At 33.1% G+C, this 15,847-nt stretch overlaps 3 protein-coding genes across 10 annotated transcripts in view; 2 read left to right on the top strand and 1 right to left on the bottom strand.

Annotated features, from left to right (window-relative positions):
* Positions 1 to 6,331, top strand: part of LOC143245221 (uncharacterized) — a 44,483-nt gene extending 38,152 nt beyond the window's left edge. For all 5 annotated transcript variants that reach the window (XM_076491328.1, XM_076491329.1, XM_076491327.1 and 2 more), the window contains one exon: positions 3,125 to 6,331. In XM_076491328.1, the coding sequence (XP_076347443.1) occupies positions 3,125 to 3,147 (23 nt within the window). In that variant the 3' untranslated portion in view covers positions 3,148 to 6,331. The remainder of the gene's footprint in view (positions 1 to 3,124) is intronic.
* LOC143245228 (glycoprotein 3-alpha-L-fucosyltransferase A-like) overlaps positions 1 to 15,847 on the top strand; it is a 524,457-nt gene that overhangs the window by 191,883 nt on the left and 316,727 nt on the right. The gene's annotated exons all lie outside the window — the stretch shown is intronic.
* Positions 10,310 to 15,847, bottom strand: part of LOC143245218 (excitatory amino acid transporter 1-like) — a 40,287-nt gene continuing 34,749 nt past the window's right edge. For all 4 annotated transcript variants that reach the window (XM_076491319.1, XM_076491318.1, XM_076491316.1 and 1 more), the window contains 4 exons: positions 13,818 to 14,051; positions 11,802 to 11,996; positions 11,442 to 11,576; positions 10,310 to 10,828 (listed from right to left, as the gene is read on the bottom strand). In XM_076491319.1, coding sequence (XP_076347434.1) covers positions 10,675 to 10,828; positions 11,442 to 11,576; positions 11,802 to 11,996; positions 13,818 to 14,051 — 718 coding nt within the window. In that variant the 3' untranslated portion in view covers positions 10,310 to 10,674. The remainder of the gene's footprint in view (positions 10,829 to 11,441; positions 11,577 to 11,801; positions 11,997 to 13,817; positions 14,052 to 15,847) is intronic.

The following is a 15,847-nucleotide window of genomic DNA, read 5'->3' as shown; positions in this document are numbered from 1 at the left end:
TACACAACTGGTCATAAGTTGCCTGATTGAAATAACAAAGAACAGAGCAGGTTGACTGACAAACTTTATAAAAGTTGATTCTGCCTCTTTATAACTGTGGTAAATTCAGATGAAGTGAATTAACCATAGCACTAAATGGTACAAGTCTGCTTGGAGTTTTGATAAACATATGAATAACAGAGCTTTATTGTAAATAATTTCTAAAAACCTTTTGTACTCATGATTTGGCTCCAAACATTTCCTAATCTGTATGTCCGAAATTAAAATCGCTCATAATTACGGCATCGTTATCACTTAGAATTTTATCTCACTGTAACATTTCTCACTACTCTCATCAGTATCACGTGGTTGTCTGTAACAAATACCCAGTAAAAGCATTTTCCTTTTATGTCCACTGATAGAAACCCAAATGGATACAAACTTCTTCCTATTATATTTGGTATCCTCTACTTCAATAGAATGTAAATCACATTTTACACAAAGCCATTCTTCCCTATCTCTTTAGTACTCTATCCCTATTAAATAACCTATAACCATGTATTACAAATCATCTACATATTCACTTACTCCCATTATATCAAAATGCTCCATTCCTACCAGTGCTATTAAGCCATCTGTTTTATATTTTATACTTCTAGCATTACAATAGTAACAATTAAACCCATCTTTAGAACTACTTCTGTACTCATTTGCTATGCTAAACGTTTCTCTAAATTTTATTTACTTTGCATTTTGTTTTATTCTAGTCTTCACCACTTTCTGATCATAGCTTAAATCTTATCTTACAGATGAGTTAATTATTCTTACAAATAAGTCAGCTCCTACCCTATTTAAAAAAGCTCCCCTTTCCCATTCAATTTGATCTGCTCCCATAAGTCTAACCTTGCTATCCTATCTGCTCGTCCTCACATATTAACCTAAGCCTAATATTTAGCCCTAATGATCTTCTCATAATTTCATCCTTATAATTAATTCTTGGTAGTATTTGTGAAAAAAATATCCCTTTGCTTTAAATGCTTTATTAATTCCTTGTATATAACAGTTAGCTCCTATATGACCTATCTTCCCTTACATGCACAACAAAGGCTGCATATCTGTTAGTCCCCTTTATTATATCTCTTCTCTCCCAGTTTTATCCTCCACATGTGCCTCTGGGTAGCATAATCTAACACGTTTCTTCATAGTTACTCCACAAACTATTTTATCTATATGCATTGTCAAAGCATCAACTATAACTTTATCATCCACATTCTTCTCTGTTTTCCTTCCCTCCAATAGTTCCTCATCCACACAAGCTGTAGCCTGTTGCTGAATATAATAGGCTCATTATAACTAAATTCACTACTTTTAGTCCTAATATTGCCCTTTCTAACTTCCTGAAAGCCATGATAACTGATGTATTCCTTACATATAAATGCTTAAACTCCTTCTGAAATCCTGCTACCACTTCTCAGTCTGTGCTTCTCTTTGCACATCTTTCATTGCTAGTATTAGTTTCCTTAAAAGCACGTGCTAGTCTTATGTTCTTCAATTAACCATTAACTGTTTCTGCTTTACCGATAATTTTGTCATTCAAAGTTCTCAGCATTCAGGAACCTGTCTGCCATTTTTATTGTACCAACTCTGATCTCAAATGGGTTCTTAAGCCTTTTATTTTAAATTTTCAGTAATTAATCTTTGTAAGAATCAATTTAACAAATGTTGTTACTCTTGACATAGTGTAACCACTGTTTTCTTAATCGATATTTCAATGAGAGTAATTGTTTTTAGAACTTTTATCTACCATCTTTTTTCAATGCAAGTTTTAATTTCTATGGCTTGGAATGATTACTTTGTATTGCTTGGTTTTTACAAAGTTGTATTATAGTCTTTCTTTTAATGTTTCCATTATCAGTGGAATATCTTTTTTAACCATTGAAACTTACTTGAAAATCATGTTCTACTGGTTGTAGGTCTGATGTGCATAACAGTTAACATGCTTAGCCTCTTATGGTTGTTATTTTTCATTGCAGATGCTATTCTATACTTTTAGTTATTTAATTATTATATTTTTCATACCAGAATTCTTCAACTAAGTTCTTATCATGACTTCTTTGTGAATTGAGTTGTTTTATGTTTTTTTTTTACTTCTCATGACTACTGAAAGAATTACATTACATTTTATTATTTTTAACATGACTCCTGGTTGAGTTATCTTACATTTTTTTTACTTTATCATGACATCTGGATGAACTGCATTACATTGTTTCAACTGTTATATATATTTTTTTTCTAGTCTTGATAAATTCTCATAAAATTGTTAGGACTACTCTCTTTAAGAGAAGTTTTAACACCTTTATCATAGTTTATAATGGTATGAAAAATCAAAGGTGATTTTTTCCTCTGCTTACCATTATGTGTGGGCTTCTATTTCTTCAGGCTGGGTCTCTCACTGGTATTGGCACATAGGTCTTGTGAATTTGTCCATACTTGTTTGTGCTATGCTAGTCATGTTGTTTGTGTTCTTCTAATCAGCATATTTTTGTTAGTTTTCTCAGCTGATTCACTAATCACCTAAGATAAATATGAGTCACTAACAGTGGCATTTCAGGGAATTTCAACTCGCTAGCAGCTGTTACCTGTCAAATGTTTATTTAGGGCCTCCTCAACAAGCTGTGTATTCACTGCTGTTCATATTTCATCACTTGAATACATTAATGTTATTTGCATACTTCTGAACCTCTACCTTCATCACTTGAATACATTAATGTTATTTGGATACTTCTGAACCTCTACCGTTATTTTGTTTAAGTAAATAAAAATAATTTAATTTATTAAAAAATTGATAAAATTTCAATTGTAGTTTTCATATGTTGCAAAACTAACGGAAAATTATTTTATGAAATGTCTTAGTTTATAATGGTACATATCTGATTGCATTTATAGAAGATTTAAAAATAGAACTATGAAATGTTTTAGTTTATAATCTACTAAGTTTGATTACATAAGCAGTTAAAGGATGATTTATAAATGCCTTGTTTTGATGTTCATGGATGAAGCTCTGTCTTTTAATTTTATAGATTTTGCTTCAATTATTAAAAACATGTTTATAATTTTTATATTCAATATGGTTGTATTTTTTCAGCAATATATGAAGAAACCAACTGAAAGGCTTCAACAAACGTTGTTTTGCCATATAACAGACTGATATAAATGGATTTGCAGAACCTGAAATCTCATCAAAATTATTTTTGTTGTTTCAAGTAAAAGCCATTACTGTTCTTGTTCATAAGTTACACTTGAAACGATTTTTTTTATTATTCCTTTAAACTACTGATATACACAGTGTTACCAAAACTTCTGCTTTGTTGACAATGAAATGATTGTGTTGGTTTTTCAACAAAATAATTATTTTATTGCTATAACGTTAGATGAGTTTGGATCAGGAATATAAAGAAATATCAAAATAATCTTAGATAGAAGCTAAACGTTTTAGTTATCCAAACTTTCTACATTGATATAAGTGTGTTGTGTATGTCTTCATTAAATGATGTACATTACTTAAGGTTCACTCTCTTCAATTGTCTGAATTGTCATGTTAAATATGCTGTTCCTCTTGTTTAATTTTTTGTATACTTTCAAAATATTTGTTCTAAATACTAATATATTTCAGAGGCAAAAATGATATAATTTTGTGAAATTAATTAATGTATGTGGAATAATAATATATAAAGAACTGGATATTTAAAATGCAGAACAGACTAAAATAACTGGGAATAGTATTTTTAGTATTTATATTTGTAATATCATTAATACAAAGAGGAGTAGGTGCAAGTTGGCTTTGTGGTAGAATACTGGATTTCAATACCACTAAAATATTTCTGTTACCCTGGTGAGACAATGGTAAACTTATAGGCTTACAATTCTAAAATTTGGAGTTGAATTCCCCAACATGGATACAGCAGAGACTTGTGTTCTTTTGCTTTTAAGCACACATAAATGACCTTCTAATTGTTAAATTCGATCAAATGTAAATAGCACGTGTGTTTGAAGCAAGTTTTTAACCCTAAGAGTGTATAATAATGTTATCAAACAAACAAATCTTTCATGTAGTATTCGAAAGTACTTGAAGTAAGTGTGTTTCAGTTTGGGCAGTACCCATTTCAACCACGTTTCTTATAAGGACTTTAAATGTTTGACGAAAATTAGGTAGAAAAAACAAATAAAATTATGTAAAAACCTAATTAGTTTTGAAGGACTAATTATAAAAAAATGTGCTCATTGCCCGAATGCTTTGACCAAGAAATTTCTCACGTAATCCGGATTAAAGACCCTAGTCATTTCTCAAATAGTTGAATATTTTCCGAGATATTTTGAGAATCAAATATTCGAGAATACAATATTCGAATGTTATCTTGTCCTTAACAAAAGTGACATTTGAAGTTTATTTAAATTCATTTTAGAATATTTAATTATTTGTTGTTCTAACTTTTAAAATCTTTTATTCTGTACATTTTATGGGAGAGACCTCAAGGCTAATTTGAAAGTTAGAGGTAATTTTACTGAACATTTTGTAACTGTTTCGTAGATTTTGTCTAAATATCAAATGTAGAATGAAAGATAATGTTAGTGACTTTTTAATGTATTGAAGCCAGGTACAGAAAGAGAACTAACTTAGTTATAAACTTGCATTTTATTCCTATTTTAATTATATATTTGATAGAGATGAATATGAAACAGATGGGATAAAGTTTAATATAAAGAAAATATTAGTAAAGTGAGGTTTTATGATAACATAAAAATTAACTAATGTAACCATACTGATTATATAAGAACCATAATTTTTGTCCGACTATTGAGACGAAGCCAGTCAGTATTTCTGAAGACAGCTGTTTGTGGTCTAAGATCCAACATGACATTTTCAAAGTAGTGATGCACATGGCTAGTATTGTGCATGTTTGGCAAAGGGACTTGCATAATAATAATTATATGAAGGGAAATGAAGGCGCAAAGAAACTTTGGTCAAGGGCAGCGACATTATACAAACAAAGTTGGAGATGGTATTGTAACGTACTTTATTGTAGAGATGCAGGTATTTTAGTAATGTGCTTATTCTAAAGGTAGAGGCGGAGGTGTTGTTGGAAGGTAGTGTTCTAAAGGTAAAGGTGAATGTGTTCTAGTAATGGGATATTTCACAGGTATTGTGGGAATATGAAATTCTAAAAGATATGCAGTTGATGTAATAACTGGCATTACGTTATTAAGTTACAAGTAACGTAAATAGTGTTCTGTGTCCAAGTTACTCTTTGTTTTACGGCCACAAATGATAATTATTACTTTGTTATGCCTACTGACTGTTCATTATTGTTACATCTTTAGTTTCTGATTATACAGAATAAAAAATACAATTGTTTTAGTCACACTGATAAAGTTTCTTTCAAAAAGTAATTATTAGTTAGGTTATCGTAATTTTGTAGAGATGCTGTATTTTTAGAATTCCTTCCATGAAACAAAATCTTGAACGAGAAAAATATTATACTGTAGGAAATAATAACAAAGAGTTTAAAACTATACCAAAAGAAATTTTGTTGGATATTAAACAACTTAAAGTATTTGTAGTACTGAGCGTGGGAAAGTGAAGGACGTTGAAATGAAAAACAATTTATTATGACATGTTGTTTTAATATTCTGGTGGTACGGGAAGTATAACAGGTTCGGTGTTGAGGATATATAACCAACTGTTGCAGACACCAAACACTCGGGAGAAGTTCAGTGTAAAAATAACCTAACATTACTTTCTGCTTAGAGCACCAGTTAACTAAGTTATCGCTGGCCTTGAATATGATAAATTATTTAGTGCTCCAAAATCAGGTTTGTAAAGTGGCTATCAAGTATTTTTTAAATGTCTATGTTGCTGTAGTGTTTGATTTTGGGTATGGTATTGACAAAAGTTTAGTTTTACTTTTAGGGCTAGCAGGAGTAGGTTAATTTAGAGTTTACACAACAGTTTACGGTACTGTAATATATATTAATTAAAGTTATTACCTTCATTTTTATATTGTGTCTACTGTATTTTATAAATAATTTCCGACGAAACAAAAATAGCGTCATGTTTAGAATAAATATATATATTTTTAATATTTATGCATGTCAATTTGAAGTTTGTTATTCGATAGTCCTTTTTTGTACATTTCAAATTTTGGTGTGGTTGATAACAGTGTTTCAAGTAATAAAGATATCGCTGTTAATTTAGATAAATATACCTTTTGTAACATGCATGGTGTTTGTTAATTTTTTCTTTTTTGTATGACTTCCTGGTATACCGGATAAAAATGAAATGACGTTCATCACATATTTCTCTGTATTTCTTTCGATCAAGTCAATGAAATACGTATTTTATGATCCAAGTAAGTGATAACTGAAAACACTAAAAATAACTAGGCGATTGATGTATCACAAACAAGTGTAATTTGAATACAACGTAAGAAAACATTGTGTCCGTATGGGTCAACAAAACATTAAGGGTACAAAGAATTGTAGGATGGGGGTAAGTACTTCGACGGATAATAAAGGAAGGCTCTTATCTAACGATTATGAGATAGTAGAATTTAATAATCCAGCCTTTTTTAAAATTTTTACTAGTAGGCCAGCATTGTTTACAGTTGGTGCTTGTGAGTTGTTGGAGATAAATTTCAAGAATAAAGATTCGGTTCGGTTTTTTGGAATTTCGCACAAAGCTACTCGAGGGCTATCTGTGCTAGCCGTCCCTAATTTAGCAGTGTAAGACTAGAGGGAAGGCAGCTAGTCATCACCACCCACCGCCAACTCTTGGGCTACTCATATACCAACGAATAGTGGGATTGACCGTCACATTATAACGCCCCACGGCTGGGAGGGCGAGCATGTTTTGGCACGACGCGGGTCAACAATAAAGAAACAGCATACAGTTTGTTTTAAATAATATATTAAAACTAGTCAAATGTATACACAAGTATTCGTTACGCTGTTGGTTATTGCAGTTGTATCCATAGCTTTAAATAACTGTTTTTTGTGAAAGTCCACACAGGCTAATTCAATTAGTTTAAAACACAATTGACAAGACAAATTGTTTCATCTAAACTCTGTTAAGAGAATAACATCTGATAGATCCACTTTAAAATTTCCACAACATGCTTTCTTTGGTTAAGCTTACGATTATGCAGTCTAAATCTTAAAAATTAACTCAACTACATTTTGGATGCGTATTTATAGCCTGACAGAGGCCTCGAATGTTCCACATATTATAATGTAATAATGCACAAAACAGCAAAAAATTTTTTATAACAGGCCCGGCATGGCCGGGTAGTTAAGGAGCTCGATTCGTAATCAGAAGGTCGCGGGTTCGAATCCCGGTGGCACCAAACATACTTGCCCTTTCAGCCGTGGGGGCGTTATAATATTACAGTCAATCCCGCAATTTGTTGGTAAAAGAACGGCCCAAGAGTTGGCGGTTGATGGTGATGACTAGCTGCCTTCCTTTGTGTGACTTTGCGCGAAATTGAATGCAAACCAAAGAAAAACTGACGAGCAACTGGCCAACGCTGTGGTATAAGCCCTTAGATATACTGCTGAGAGGGGTCTTACGATGCAGATATTTTTCTACTGAAACGTACTTTGTTAATTTAAGAAATTATCCCACTCCTGAAAACTTGACGTTTTGGTCAAACTAACAAAGCTTCCGTTGTAATGACCCAATCTCATCATTAAGGATTCTTTGTTTTCTTAAAATAGTAGCAAAACATTGGTTATTTTTTTATCCAGTAGCTTTTAGTTAATTGGAGTTACTAGAAGGGTTATAAAATGTTGGAAAACAATGGGAATTGTTCAAAGAATCTATGAACCAAGCAGTCACAGACCAACAATTCAAAGAAATAAGAAGAAAATGGGTGACAGACGATATTTTGAATCTAACAGACAAAAGAAATGATTAAAGCAGGAATAATAGGGAGAAATGTAATAAATTAAATCGAGATGTATCAGAAAAATACATACAAGAAAAACAGAAATGGTTAAATAACAGTTGCAAAGAACTAGAAGCCATTTTCATCAAGACATAAAAACAATGTACAAGAGAAGCGGCCAAAAAGGACATGCTTATCAATAGATTGGCTAAAATCAATGGAAAGAGGCGTCATCATGGAGGAGGACAGGATCTTGGAGAGGTGGATAGAATACATCGAGGAATTTTATGATGATGAATGAATTGAAAACCATATGTTTTGAAAATAATAAATAGTGCAGTAAAGAAACTTGTGTACAGAGCTGGAAAAACATCTGGACAAGACAAGATTACGGTGAAAAGGATTGAGAGATTAGATGAGCCTGGTATCCACAATGTCACAAGTTTTTTTTTTTTTTAAATATCTACAGTACAGACCATATCGCAACAGATTTACAAAATGAATAATTGAATATACATAGCATTACTAAAGAAGCTAGATGCAAAGGTATGTAGATTATACTAAATAATAAGACTTACGAGTCACCTGACAAATATATTATTGATAATAGTTACGATGAACAAGAAACAGAATTGTGAATACCTGTTGAAGATTAGGGCACAGCTAATGTAATTGAAGTCGTGAGAACCGTCACACAGTGTGCAATCCAAGTACATAAAAATTTGTTTGTTTGTTTCTTGGACTATATAAGGGCATTTGATAGTGACACATAAAGCTATAACGAAAATTCTTGAAAATATCAATTTAAATGGTAAAGATATGAGAATCATCCAAATACATATGGGAAAAAAACAGCAGCCATTAAGAGTTGAATATGAGCTTGACGAGTTTCACAAGATAAAAAGACGAGTCCGTCAAGGATGTGTGTTAACCCCTGATCTCTTCTCCTGGTACAGTGAAATGATTATGAGAGAGATAGAAGACATGCCAGGCAACAATGTAACTATCACACATACTGGCGACAGTATTAATGTAAACAATATCATATATGCTGATCATACAGTGTTGGTAACAGGAATGTTATGATTGTTAGTGCATTTACTAAGGCCCGGCATGGCCAAGTGTGTCAAGGCGTTGGACTCATAATCCAAGGGTCGCGGGTTCGAATCCCGGTCACACCAAACATACTCGCCCTTTCAGCTGTTAGGAGGTTATAATGTGACGGTCAATCCCACTATTCGTCGGTAAAAGAGTAGCCCAAGAGTTGGCTGTGGGTGGTGATGACTAGCTGCCTTCCCTCTAGTCTTACACTACTACATTAGGGACGGCTAGCACAGATAGCCCTCGAGTAGCTTTGTGCGAAATTCCAAAAAAACAAACAAACAAAACAAACCAGTAAGATAAACACGGGCGTAATTGCCTACAACACCCTTTATGATATTTATTTTAGATGTGGTCATACTCTAGTGCCCTCTGCTGAAATACAACCACCACAAAAGAAACGACACAACAGTTATAAATTTTAATTTAAGTGTCTCATTTGCACTAGATAACTTGCATTTTATTTTTTAAAGTACTGAATTTACGTTTAATAAATACTTCATATAATTTATTAGTAATAAAACTGTTAATGGAACCTTGATTTCCGTAATTCGTCTGTTTTCTTTATTTCATCCAGTCGTTTCTGTCGAATACGATATTAGATTTCTTCACAGTGCAAACAGGTAAACTGTTGAATGGTTCAAAGAATTAATAATCGTTTACCTTTTAAAATCTATTTACTATAAATTATGCGTGTTTTCTTAAAACAAAGTCACGTCGGGAGTGACTCGAACCGCTGATTTTAGCGTTGTAAGTCCGGAGACATACCGCTCTACTAGTGTTAGGTGTGTGACAACAGTTATTCCAGGTATTTTTCTTCTTGCTGATATATAAGCGTAAGTAGTGTGTTCAGAACAATAGTTGATTGAAACCTTTATTCTGGAAACATGTACCTAGAGGCCCGGCATGCCAGGGCGTTGAGGCACTCGACACGTAATCTGAGGGTTGTGGGTTCGAATTTCCGTCACACCAAACATGCTCGTCCGTTCAGCCGTGGGGGCGTTATAATGTGACGATCAATCCCACTATTCGTTGGTAAAAGAATAGCCCAAGTGTTGGCGGTGGGTGGTGATGATTACCTGCCTTCCCTCTAGTCTTACACACTGCTAAATTAGGGACGGCTAGCGCAGATGACTTTTGTGTAGCTTTACGCGAAATTCAAAACAAACGACTCTTTCCTAGAAACACGACATTTTGCTGTGAAAGCCCTTTTAACATGTTCTTAGTCAGATCCATCTGGATTACATAGTATTAAAATGCTTAATATTACAGTGGGAAAAATGTAATACTTATAATCTCAATCATTCTTTTATTTCTAGACAAAACAAACTGCATCAGATTCTCGTTTACAAACATAAACATTTTCCATATATAAATAGCTAACAAACGAAACGTTGGATTTAATGTTTTTCTTATTTAGACGATAAAATATTTCCTGTTGTCTTTCGTCATAATCATTTTTACAAATCCATAAAAACCTTGGTAACCAGGCGGAAGGTAACTCGCAACATTCTAAGTTACGATTCTTTGGATAAAGTATTGGTATTTAACTTTGGTAAAGACAGATGAACTATCTCATGGCCAAGACAGTTTCTTCTCGGTTCTGTGAAATTAAGTGGTCCTGGATTAAAATAATTTTACACTAACAACTATTTTAAAAAGCAGTGGCCCAAACGAGTTGTTGTTGTTGTTGTTGTTCCTGATCCAAGTCCTTATCCAGTTTCTGGAGATCTTCCCTACTGAGATGAGCTACAATTCCTGCTCCAATGGCATCTCCAAGAACATTAATTGCTGTTCTGAATCGATCTCTAGAAGAGAAACAAATTAAGATGTTTGGTATTTCTGTGTAACTGTCTGAAATTCGACAAATTCTGATGATTACAAAATAAACAAGGCCGAGCCTGAAGAAGTAAGACTAATGATCTCTACGTGTTTGATGTACCATGAAATTCCACGTTGTAAACAGAATATCATGTGCTGTGACACTTGTCATATGATGAAAGATACTGCAGTTTTAAAATGCTCATTTAACAATATGTTTTTATTCGTTTGTTCTTGTTGATTTTAATAACTTATAAGAAGTTAAGGATTTTGAACTGACTCAGTATGTACTTTCAGTTCGAAGGATGCATTAATGGCATTTCTAAGCTTACTTTACACAGCTGGCACTAATTAAACTGTAATTTACCGATATATTATATTCCCACTACACACTGTGAATGTTATGTGATAGTATGACATCCCTCTTCATCCGATGGAAATTAATTCACTATTATTATTTTTATCAAGATAACAGAAATTAACATCTCTAAACTACTTATTACGTAATTTAGAACTGAACGTGAACCTTTTAAAATTACACCAGATGTACCGAGCTGGACACTGGTTGTGATCTGATATCTGATGCACGTGTATACTTACAAGAACCAATCAACTAAGAATATAAGAGTGACGTCGTCTGCTGGTAAACCGACAGCATTTAGAACTATCACCATGGTAACTAATCCAGCCTGGGGTATTCCTGCAGCTCCAACACTTGCAGCTGTTGCGGTGATGCTGTGAAAATGGGGGTTATTTAATATTTTAGAGGAAATTTGAAACAAAGGAGTGAAACCATAAAAACTTAAAAGTTTTAATATAGCACTTTTCTTTAGTAAGATGTATCTAAATTTACAAATAGAAGTTTTTCAAAGAGTCATGGCAGATCCATCACAGATAAATTAAAATGCTTGTTTTGAGGGTTTTTTTTCCAAGTTCGTAGAGCTTTAATGACAACAATACCTTATCGCTATAATCTTCCCAGCGTCCAAGGTGAGGTTTCGAACTTGCGCTATAAAGATAGCTGCAACTGCTTCGTACAGAGCGGTTCCATCCATGTTGATCGTGGCTCCTATCGGTAGGCAGAACCTGGACACTCTTGTGTCCACTTGATTTTTATCCTCAAGACAGGTAAAGGTCACTGGTAGCGTTGCTGAGCTAAAACATAGGTGTGTAAAAATCAATATCATATCAAATTATTCAAATGCAAAGCACATTCAATCCAGTAAGTCTTAAGTGAGTTTAATTAGTGGATAATAAAAGTAAATAATTATTCACGCGAATAAGAATTATATTAAAAAAGATACGCCGTTGTGTAAAAATTGTTATTCAACGTTACGAATTCTATATAAACCATGAAAGTCGATACTTTTAACATTTGCTTTAACCCTATTGCTACAGGTCAAATGTCCTATCATCGTGTTTGTTGACTTGCATTCAAAATTTTACTGGACTGCTATTTTATGAATTTATGTCAATAAGCTTGGTATCAAACTGCAGAATATAATTCCGGTTTTAGTTTTATAAGTTGGTGAAATTATCAGTTTAAAAAAATATAAAAACTTAAATTATGGATTTGTGTATCACGTGATATGTTAAATGCATAACTGGTTCAAATTAGTTGTTCGTAATCTCAAATTACAAAGTCTAGAGCTTAGTTCGAAATAGAAACTCAAATAATCCATTTGACAAGCTACAGTATAAACTAATATCTTCGTGTCCTTTCTATTTTCTGAAATATCGTTCATTTACTGAATCATACAGAGTGGTCCCTTATATCCATATAATTGTATATTTAACACGTTAATAACCAATAGAAAATTAAATGTTTCTGTTCTGGCTTTCTCAGCTATTCTAAAGTGTTAGGACGTCACCTCATTCTTCCAAAACAACATTTCCAGATGGTAGGATATGTCTTTAGCCTGCTCAGAATTCAGATTTTTTTTCAGATTGCAATACAGATTAATAACTAAACTTGATATCTTATAATGAAATTCTATGGTTTCGATATAGTAATTAATGACATTTTGGTTACTGAAATGTATAAATATAACCTAGAAAAATATTTTCGATTCATGTCCTTCACTGTGAAATTTCACAAGGCTTGGCAAGATACTAGAAGCAGCAACAGAGTACAAAGGACGTAACAAGAAGACTTACTTGTTTCTTTTAATTCTTCATTTACTGTTATATGTAAAAAACAAAACAAGTGTAAGAACTAGTTTGTAAATAGTAATAATTTATATAAATATTTAATGTGTAATGATTGAAATGTTATTATATTTTACGAAATACTTGTCCACAAAAACACACTCGAGACAGGTCCTTTTGTAAAGACTAAAGGTCAGTTTTATATTATATAATGTGGTAACATGACTGCACTTGCGCTGCATCATTGAAACTTCTGTATTATTAGCCAGCGACGAATGGAAGGTCGATATAATAAAAATGATAAATATATGTAAATGTGTAATGGTTGAGAATTAAAATATTTAAATTAAACAACTGTATTCTCTTGTTATAATATGGAGTCATTCTAAATTGAAAAAAGCAAAATCTATATTTATTTTCTCATTTTTCATAGTAGTTACGAGCTCGGTCAAACTGACAGATTTCCTGTCGTTAAGATAGAGAAATAACAAACAAAATATAAAGTTTTACTGAAAACAAACATTTTAAGTGTATTTAGGAGGTTTTAGAGATTATCTAAATAATTTTTTCGACGAAGAATAACTTTTTAATCATGACAATGAAAAATCACTTCACACTCATTCTCGTAACAAAATAGACTCATTTTAACACAAAGCTTTAGTAAAAATAATTCAAGAAAATATTCGATTGTTTGTGTACGAGAAAAACTTGGAATCATTGCTAAAAGTTCACAAAATTTTATGAAGATACACACAGAATATTAAAGATTATTTTGCTACTACTTATGTATGCAGTCTCATAACAGTTTTATTACTGTTCTATTCTTACCTTGATGCTGTTCCGAAGGCAGTGGTTATAGCTTGCATCATGTTAGATATAAACTTAAACGGTAAAGACCGCGTGGCTATACTGTACAAAACCGGTAGCGTGATGAGGGCATGGAGAAAAAGCCCCACGAGGACAGTCACAGTATACATCCCGAGCTGCCCCGCAACAACAGAGAAATCTGTCATTTCCAAGATCTTAGCTGCAATTAAGAAAAGGACACCTAGAGGCGACAACCTATAGGTGGGATAAACGTACGATGTTATCAGTCCTGTTCAGGTTACTGTCTTATTACAGGAATTTTCAAAGTACTTGGAATATCTGGTGTTTAAGAGCAGGAAAGAAAACACTTAATATTATACTTAATAAAATGAAAGAAGGAGTAATATACATGATAGATTTTGTTTGTTGAATTACTCGAGGACTATCTACTACAGCCGTCTTAAATTGAGAAATAATATACTAAATGGAAAGCAACACTACCATCGCCAACTCTTGGATGGTCTAGTCGAATAGTGGGATTTACCGCCAAAATAACGCGACAAAAATTGAAAAGATGAGCATATTTGGTTACATGTTTCGCACCCACGACCTTCGAGTTGCAAGTACAGCGCCGTAATCACCAGACTTCTTGAATTATATTTCTTAATCTTATTATCAACGAGAAATGATTATTTAATGTTGCTGGAACATTGTTATTACAGTTTTAACAAATACAGATAACTTAATATCGTAAATAAGGTTTTTTAGCAATAAAGACTGCGACGTTTTAGTTTATTAGTTTTAGTTTGTTTAGAGGAAATGCAGCTAGTGATCGCCACCCACCGGCATCTTTTTGGCTACTCTTTTACCAACGAATAGTGGGACTGACCGAAACATTATAATGCCCCCACGGCTGAAAGGGCAAGCATGATTGGTGTAACGAGGATTCGAACCTGCGACCCTCGGATTACGAGTCTAAAACCACCTGGCCTTGTTGGGCCAGTTTATTACGAATAGGTTATCACTAGGCAATAAACGTTTTTCAACTACATATTCGTTATTACTGTTATTATCAGAGGTACACATGTTGCATTAAAGTATGTAACATAGGTTGTACTAATTATTTACCAAAATGTATTTATCCCCCCATAAAAATCGAAAAATAAAAATTGTACTGTACAGGATGGCCTACAAGTCCCTACCCATCCATATATCTTATGTATCCCGTGTATCTGTGTGCTGTCCCTCATTCTCGCTGCATAATATTATGCGACGCCATGTTCTGTGAGACATTTTCCTCAACATAGTAGGGGTTATTTTATCAAATGCCGCGATAACAGCTGCCTTCAACTCATCATTTGTATAACATTATATTACATAATAACATATAGATGGGTTGGGACTTACGGGCCACCCTGTAGAATTATATGTTTTTTTAATTTGTAGAAGCAGAGAAGACTTCCCCAATCTTCATTCATAAAACCAGTTACGAGCAACGAAAGATAAAAATATAAAATGAAAAACAATCAGTGAAACCCAAATAAAGAAACCACAATATATTAAATCGAATAAAGAAAATTATAAGAAAACAAAACTTTCAAAACCCCTATCCATTTTAATGAATAGTTGGCGGTGGGTGGTGATGACTAGCTGCCTTCCCTCTAGTCTTACACTGCAAAATTAGGGACGGCTAGCACAGATAGCCCTCGAGTAGCTTTGTGCGAAATTCCAAAACAACAAAAACAAAAAAATTTTAATGAACACGTCAGCGACATTCTTATCTACCAACATTTTATAATATAACAATACTTTACTATATGGAACACCACTTCGCTAAAAATGGGACGTGCAAACGATTTTATTTAGGTTAACTAACCAGAAATGGAACGAGACCCAACGATTAAAGGACACATTAAAAGGCTGTCCTATGTTTGAGAGCATTAAATCTATATCTAACCCTCCATATTGGGAAACAATATTATTTGAAAAAAAACTGTTAGTAGATGGCGCACTCCTATAAAATAAAATTGATATAAACAAAAACGAAAACT

Source organism: Tachypleus tridentatus, chromosome 2 (genome assembly GCF_004210375.1).
Source record: "Tachypleus tridentatus isolate NWPU-2018 chromosome 2, ASM421037v1, whole genome shotgun sequence".
NCBI classification, from domain to species: domain Eukaryota; kingdom Metazoa; phylum Arthropoda; class Merostomata; order Xiphosura; family Limulidae; genus Tachypleus; species Tachypleus tridentatus.
Note: the sequence above shows the minus strand (reverse complement) of the source record. Positions and strands in the feature narration are given on the sequence as shown.